At 42.2% G+C, this 8,028-nt stretch overlaps 2 protein-coding genes across 14 annotated transcripts in view; one reads left to right on the top strand and one right to left on the bottom strand.

Moving 5' to 3' along the window:
- The window catches only part of LOC102194232 (peripheral plasma membrane protein CASK-like), a 55,848-nt gene that overhangs the window by 27,279 nt on the left and 20,541 nt on the right, over positions 1-8,028 (top strand). For all 13 annotated transcript variants that reach the window (XM_005730944.2, XM_013910298.1, XM_005730945.2 and 10 more), the window contains exons 3-5: positions 2,593-2,698; positions 4,266-4,343; positions 4,472-4,544. In XM_005730944.2, coding sequence (XP_005731001.1) covers positions 2,593-2,698; positions 4,266-4,343; positions 4,472-4,544 — 257 coding nt within the window. The remainder of the gene's footprint in view (positions 1-2,592; positions 2,699-4,265; positions 4,344-4,471; positions 4,545-8,028) is intronic.
- On the bottom strand, positions 5,721-8,011 carry LOC102193945 (probable G-protein coupled receptor 34). Its single transcript, XM_005730943.1, has 2 exons — positions 7,719-8,011; positions 5,721-7,242 (listed from the first exon to the last, which is right to left on the bottom strand). Exon 2 carries the CDS (start codon positions 7,211-7,213, stop codon positions 5,939-5,941), a length of 1,275 nt encoding a protein of 424 aa, XP_005731000.1. The 5' UTR covers positions 7,214-7,242; positions 7,719-8,011; the 3' UTR covers positions 5,721-5,938.

Consider the following 8,028-nt stretch of genomic DNA (forward strand, 5'->3'; position numbering starts at 1 on the left):
TGAGGATGAGGGTTATACATTTGCCTGTTTGTCTATGTGGGTTACCATATAAAACAAATTACATAAACATTTGTTTGGATCATGGGACCAAGCGCCCTACAAGAAAACCAGTCAGGCTAAGGTGAGCCCCCAAAGAGTCGATCACAGTAAAAGTTTCACCTTAAATTTGGTAAACCTAAGCATTTTTTTAAACTTTTTTTAATCTGCAAGTCGGCCACTCGGAGTGGCAATGTGAAAAACTGGAGTGCAGCCAGAGTGATTTCATGAGACCACATACCTTAGCTTATTAAGAAAGACTCCGTGTCAGCATAAATCCGAGTGAAAAGGAGACAGAGCTGCAGGCTGGGCTGAGCTTCGAGCTAACGCAACAAATATTTGGATTTCTATACAAATGTATTTCTGTGCGAAACACGTGAGAGAGGTGGAATGAATAAAAGATGAATACGATAATTAAGAGTCTGGAGTATTGAGTAAAAGACAGATGTAGATGGCTTGCAATGACCATAAAAACTTACAGGTATTGAATTGTTGGGGGGGAAATACAGTAGTTCAATTTGCAGTATTATTTGTTAGACATGTTAAATATTGAAAAAGTCATTTATCAGAAGTGAAGACAAAGTAACACTTGGCGAATGGGCAAGCCTAATTGACTTCTTAGTGTGATTTCTGTACATTAGTTTTATATGATAGTTAGAATATCAGGAGATGGTGTGGCAACATGGTCCTGCAGTCTTCAAAGTGCAATTTATTAGCATGACATGACAAAGGCTAAGCGAGGCCTGCTTTGGAAAAGGCCCAGTGGACGGCATCAGCTTCATTCAGAGCGTTCCAGGCCTCTCTGGCTCCATCAGCCGTTTCCTCGTTGGACAGTGGGCAGCATTGTTAAGTTCAAGAATGGCTACTCGATGAGACGGGCAAGAGATCGGTGTGAAAAGGGCGAGAAGGAGGAAATGATGGAAGCAAAGGGAGAGCAGAATAGGGGGCTCTGTAGTGGGGACTCTGTCGGTTCTCTGTATTGCATAATGATAGTGGTCACGACACAAAGAGAGCACACACTCACACACACAAAGATCAGTAGACTTACAGATGGGGAGCGGAGTGTGTAAATGAGCTTTTTATGGACTGAGAAGCCCAACAGCAGCACATTATGTCTGTCAGCTCGCCTCAGCAGTCTGCATCTCTGTCGTTACCTCATGTCCTGCCAGTTGTCTATTAGACAACGTGTCTTTGCTCTTCTCACAAGAGAGAAGTCTGTCCTCTAATCGTAGGCATGTTTTCCATCCAGGCAGTCAAAACATAAGAAATCCCCACAGTCATGTTGCAATTGTTTCTGCAGATCTGTATTAGTCATGATGTTGATGACAGTGATCCAGATGTGCATTCTTTCTGGTAGAGACCAGCTTGTTGATCAGTTAGTCTGTAGTCTATATATCAAGAAGAGGATACCTGGCAAATTAAATGCTCTGCAGCTCCCCCTAGTGTTGAGTTAGTCATGTGGCAGGCAGTCTGCTGAGGTATGAAAAGAGCAGTCAGGTATTTCTATGTTTCTCTGTCGTTTACTGCATTTAAACATAAAGGATCTAAATGTTTTATAGGGTGAGTATAGTATAGAGGGAGATGTGTTTCACAATGCAAACCTTTAGGATGAAGGAAAATTTATCCTATAGTACTGAGTGCATAAAGTCCATCAGTAGGCGGAAAGGTAGTCGGGATACTCCCCTCATCTTCCCTTCAGATATCACTGATAAAGCAGGACTTGAACGTTACTAGGACCAAAAATCACATGCTTTATAATGCCCTCATGAAAAAGGTTCAGGATACCAAATTGTAAATGAAATACGTATAATTTATTTAGTGCCATAATTGGTAAAATTGTAAACTAATGTTTGCATCTGTCTGTTATCTTACATGATGTGTTTCCCTCGCTTGTCCAAGGTAAATTTCTCCCAGGACACAATAAAAGCTAATCTGATATTGAAAGTTTGCAATACCTGAATGAAAAGCTTCAGTTTTTGTATAAGCAAACTTTGTATGCTCATTTCCAACTCTGTGTTTAAATTGTTGGACTCTTAACAGGGCAGCTTCGCCTGATTCAGTTGAAAATAAACTTTTTTCCTTTTATCCTGCAGCTCCTCAGTCAACCTGTTTTGGCTCTTTTAGCTTTCCTCTCCTCCCTTTAATTGGATGCGTCTCACAAACAGAAGGTCTGTGGGCGGGCTGCCGTGCTCACAAGCTGAACCTTGTGCATGAGATGATGATATTGGGGATCCAATCCACTCCCACTGACATCACCTAGAGCTAAGAGCCTTTTAGAGCAGTCTGAAGACTCACTTGCATATATGCTGTCAGCTTCATTTGAAACTTTTTCCATTTTAAGTATAGACATCCAGCACTGGAGCTGTAAATAGATGTCAGAAAATAAGGAAAAGCATTTTAGGTGTACTTTAAAGTCTACGAAGCAGTAACACGACTCTTGGCATACATTTAAATATTAGCACTTTACCTCACAACCTGGAAGTATAATTAGACTGGATGAAATCCAAAGTGTTCGATGTGTCTCACCATAGCCCATGTTGAATTTCTTTCTCACAGATCTGAAGCGAGAGGCGAGCATCTGCCACATGCTGAAACACCCCCACATCGTGGAGCTGCTGGAGACTTACAGCTCCGATGGCATGCTCTACATGGTCTTTGAATTGTAAGTGTGTCGTGCACACAGTTCACATTCCCATCCAATTTTAGGTTTGGATTTTGTATGTTTTATGTATGGCAGCTTTTCTCTTATAAACTACCGTCAACACCGCACTAGGCAAACAGTTACCAACTAATTTTATCAGCACTAGGCAGATGGCTGTTACTGGTAATTTCACACCCCCTTGTTTTTGTGGTTTCAGACTTCTTGGTCTCTTTGACGAGAAAAAGGGAAAAAAAAGTGTGATATTTGAAGATATTGCTAGGCCAGCGCAATATGTAATCATAAGTATAATAGTGTACAGTTCCTGATTTCTTACATTTTTGCATCTTTTAACACTTGCATGTTTCAAACAAATAATTTAATTTAAAGGGGGGGGGGAAGAAAAGCTATGTAAACCTACTTGGGCCCCTGTGGAAAAGTAATTTCCTTCCTTGTTAAATCATGAATTAACTGTGATTAACTATGTTTTTGTAATTCAGTTTCAGTACTCACACCAAGACCTGATTACTGCCAGAAATCACTTAAATAGAACTTGTCTGACAAAATGAAGTAGGGTTTAAAAAAATCTCTCAAAAAGCATCATTCAACGATCTAAAGACACGGCTGAGACACAAAGTCACTGACATTTATCAATCTGGAAAGGGTTACAAAAGCCACTTCTTAGGCTTTGGGCCTCCAGCGAACCACAATGAGAGCCATTATCCATAAATGGAATGAGACGCTAGCCTACCAGAATGACTCCAAGAGTGCACCACTCATCAAGGAGGTCACTAAAGACCCCAGAATAACATCTAAAAAACACAAGGTTTGAGTCCTGTTACATCTGATGTACAACTAACAACATTTTATAAAAAGATCATCATAGCAACAGGCAAACATGGTGGTGGTAGTGTGATGCTCTCGGGCTGTTTTGCTGCTGTGATTGATGGAACCATGAATTCTGCTCTCTACTGCAAAATCCTGAAGGAGAACGTACGACCATCAGTTCATGTCGTGACGCTCGAGCGCTTTTAATTATGATGAAACAGATCCAAAACACAGCAGCTAGTCCACCTCTGATTAGCTTATTTGAAGAAAAAAAACAAAGGTTTTGGAGTGGCCTTGGCAAAGTCCAGACTTAAATCTGATGGCATGACATTAAACAGCCTGTTCATGCTTGAAAACCCTCCAGTGTGGCTGAACTAAAACACTTCTATAAAGAAGAGTGGGCCAAAATTCCTGTCCTTTCTCACACAGGGCCAACTGCATTCTGGATTTACTTGGGTTATCTTTGGCTAATATTAAAATTTGTTTGATGAGCTGAAACATTCAAGTGTGACAAATATGCAAAAAAGAAATCCGGGAGGAGGCAAATACTTTTTACAGCACTATACATGAGAAGTGTTTGAAGGAAAAATAATTTATTGTATCGGCTGTTATTTTTTTTGTCTTTCATCTGATTATTGAAATGATTCAAATGTAGCCTGAATCTAAACCAAATCTAAATCTATACTAATAAAGAGTTCTCAGCTGACTCATTACTAAACAGATCATTTCATACCCACCCTAAACCTTTCTTCCTTTTTTCTAGTATGGACGGTGCAGACCTGTGTTTTGAAATCGTGAAGCGAGCTGATGCTGGGTTTGTGTACAGCGAAGCAGTGGCCAGGTAGGGGACACAGTCTGTGAAGTGTGGGCTTCACATTTTCAAATATTATTAAAGCCTGAAATACACAACATCTCTGTGCACGCTCTAAATGATGCCCCCCCTTCTGTTTCTGCTGTCTGTCCCTCCAGCCACTACATGAGGCAGATTCTGGAGGCGCTTCGATACTGCCATGACAACAATGTGATTCACCGTGATGTAAAGGTGAGCTTTCATGCAGTCAAGCTAGTGAAACCACAGAACATGTTCCATGACTCGCAAAGGACAACCTATTAAATATATTTATCACACCAGAAGTGTATACTGCACGGTGTTACTGCCTTCCTGTGAAGACGCTGTCTTCACTGCTTGTGGGAAGGCAAATGCTAAAAGCGACCCACGCTTTACCCGAAAGTTTCCCTTGATATCCGCTTTTAATATTAAGTTTAGTTACTCTGTGGTTTTTAGAATAAACCACCATGAGGTCTCTTTTTTTTTCCTTTAGGCAAACCAACACCTCAGCAAGAGTCAGTGTTAGCTGTAGCATACAGCGGTAAAATAAATATTGAACACCAATTTTAGTAAAGTTGTGAGTAAATACATTTCTAAATGTGCTATTAATATGAAGTTTTGACCAGATGTCACCTTTAGAAATATATTTACTGAAATACTTGGGGATCTACGGCTGTAAATAAATCAACTGTGTGGATTTATTAGGCATTCCTAGAGCAAAATCAGAATCCCCCAGTATTTCCAACAGGATTAACCCTCAAACACAGGTGTCCGACACTACTAGACCATATGGAGCAGTGCTGAACCAGGCCCTTGATCCCATCTGAGCCATTTGACCACACAGGGCTCAAAGCTGTCAGCAGTAGAACCAGTGCAAGCGCTGATCATCATGGTGGGTCAAAGCTGGCTTTCGTTTGCTTCTTGTAAGAGCAGACTATTGAGCTCAAGCAAAGCAAAAGGCTTAAAGGACGAAATAGGTTATTGTCCATTCCAGCCACTTTTTTTTCTTCAAAATTAAAACAAATTTGGGGTAAATAAACGATTCTCTTACATGAGCAGACTCACTGCGATTAATCTGCATGATTCACACTTAATAAATAAAATTATATTAGTTTTTCTTTCACTGGATCCAGAGTTAAGATCCACAGTCAAAGCATTTAACGCAATAGGAAGCCTGAGCTCCTACATACTCTGACCTCCTTGTTTGAAACACTGGTTGTTGTTAGAGGATCCACCACTGTAACAGTATAGGTATGCCAATATAATGTGCTCTGTGCTGAAAGAGTGAAAAGAGAAAAGTTAGTTCTCTATTAAAGTCTACAGCAATTTATTTTTTCTCCATAAAACTTTTTTTTAATACTGAAAATTCTTGACATTCACTCACACACACACACGTTTCATATCATCATTAGTCTTGTAAATGTAAATTTTTAAAGACATGGCTGATGCTGTAGTACGTCTTCAGACATAAATCTGTTGTCTTTAACCAATAATGGAAATTGGTTCAAAATCCATCTCTGACAGTGGTTCATGTACGGGGGCATAATTTGTTAGAACCGAAGCTGTCAATGGAAATGCTTTACTCCGATTTTTTTTTCCTCCTGTGATCACTGTTGGCCAGTAGGTGGAAGCGTAGTCACTCTTGTGCAGCGGAGGTTAGAGTTGATGACACACATACTGGTTCTGGGGGTGAGTGACTGAGTGTTTACACCGAGGTTGGGTACAACCACAGGGACAGACGGCCGTCTGAAATCCATGGTGGAGCTGTTGGATGTCACGTCATTCAGGAAGAGAAACCGGTGGCCGAGTCTGCGTCCGAGTGCTTGGAGGGCAGCTTTGCGCACCGAGCCCGATAACAGAAAGTACATGACAGGATCCAAGCAACTGTTAAAGGCTGAGAATAACAACATCACCTCATTGGTCCAGTCCATGATTTGCATGTAATTACACGATAGGCTTGAGCTCAATTGGGAGGAGATGTAGAAGGGGCGAAAGGCGTGGTAGGGCACGAAGCAGATGGTGAAGAGAAAGAGGACAAAGAAGGACTTCTTTGCGGTTCTCCTGTATCTCTGTGCGTTAGGTAGGTCCGGCTTGTCCCGTGACACCTGCTGCAGCCGTGAGGCAATCTTGGCATAGGAAACCACGAGGATGATGAAGATGAACCAGAACATCACCACCAGCCCTGCGTTGATGTAGGCTTTCCAGTAGGCTTTTTGTCGCAATTTGTACTGGAAGCACTTATCGCTGTGTTCCTTATCCTCTGGTGCGGCAATCATGGGAATCGTACCCACCAGGAATGCAATCCACAGAACTCCACATGCCACCCAGCTCCACGGCTTGCTTTGCCCCCACAGCCTCAGCCTTAGGCCTCTCCGTGCTCTGCCCTTCCCCTTCAGCCTCAAGTACCTGTCCAGGCTGATGAATCCGAGTAGAAATATGCTCATGTACATGTTCATGTAAAATAGGTTTCCCACCATCTTGCAGGCCACAGGTCCCAGTACCCATTTGTTTCCATTAATATGGAAGAAGACCCTGAAGGGCAGGCATGCCAGGAAGACCAGATCAGCCACTGCACAGTTGATGAGGAACACCCGCACTGAGTTTCGGCCCGAATGCAGGAACAGGAAGACCCACAAAGCAAAGAGGTTACCCACGAGTCCAAAGATGAAGAAAAGAGAGTAGACCACCGCCTGCAGAACACGGAGGCTTTCATTATTAAATGAGCAAGGCATCGGGGTTGAAGTGACAGCTGTGTAGTTTGAGGTGGAGAAAGGAGAAAGAGAAGACGGTGACATGTAGCCTGGGAGGGATGACGTGGATATAGGGAGAGAGGTGTCGAACACTGCAGAGGTTGGGAGTACCGGCCTGAAAGTCGTATTCATTGTGGCTCAGAAGTTTTAAACATCAGGACCTAAGGGGAAAAAAGGGGGAAATCAGCTTATTTTCACTGAATAGACATACAAAGAAGCTCTTGCTGTGCAGCAAAACAAGGTGCACGGACTGAAACTGCAATTGTGTGTTTTATGAGTAATACACAGTGAGGTGAGTAATACGTAGGTTGTAGATTAAGGTCACACACAAGTAATGATCTGTGAGTTTTCCACCATCAAGTGGAAATTATAGTAATTTGTGTTGAAAAAAGGTGCGGCACCTTACAAAATTAAAGCTCCGTACACTGTGCAGCTTTTTCAAAGTTCCACTGTGATTTAGCTTTCACGGGTGGGAGCAGGAGTCATGACTAATCAGAAGTTTTATGCCTGTTTAACGCATAAATTCCAGTCCCACGGTGTTAGAGCGAAGCCAAGGGGTGCACGCTGCAGATGCAAAAGCGCTCACAGTCACTCTGACTCGTACACACAGATGTTTGGATTAAGGTGCAACACTCACCATCAATAATCCTTCCATAGGAGATCCAACACAGCTGTGAATGTGTAGGAGTGTGAGCTCACAGTAGTCCTGCGTGTATTTTCCTCCGTCCATCTAATGCTGCTCCATTATCAGTCTCTTAAAGCTTTTGTTAAATGAATAAAGGTGAGTTTAATTGTTTTATGTTAAAAGAAACTAGTCCTGGCCGACCACCGCCTTTTTGCCGTTTTCACCTCTGAAGTAATTTATCCTGCAGGCTTGTCTGTGTCACCGCTTCTGCTCTGCTCAGCTTGTCTTCAGTCTTTACTGGAAAGCTCTTTCATAGCCTCTC

Source organism: Pundamilia nyererei, unplaced genomic scaffold, assembly GCF_000239375.1.
Source record: "Pundamilia nyererei isolate P.nyererei 1_Seehausen unplaced genomic scaffold, PunNye1.0 scaffold00040, whole genome shotgun sequence".
NCBI classification, from domain to species: domain Eukaryota; kingdom Metazoa; phylum Chordata; class Actinopteri; order Cichliformes; family Cichlidae; genus Pundamilia; species Pundamilia nyererei.

Bases quoted from the DNA above. Each gene is read 5' to 3' on its own strand.
- LOC102193945 (XM_005730943.1), bottom strand. From the start codon at position 7,213: ATGAATACGACTTTCAGGCCGGTACTCCCAACCTCTGCAGTGTTCGAC.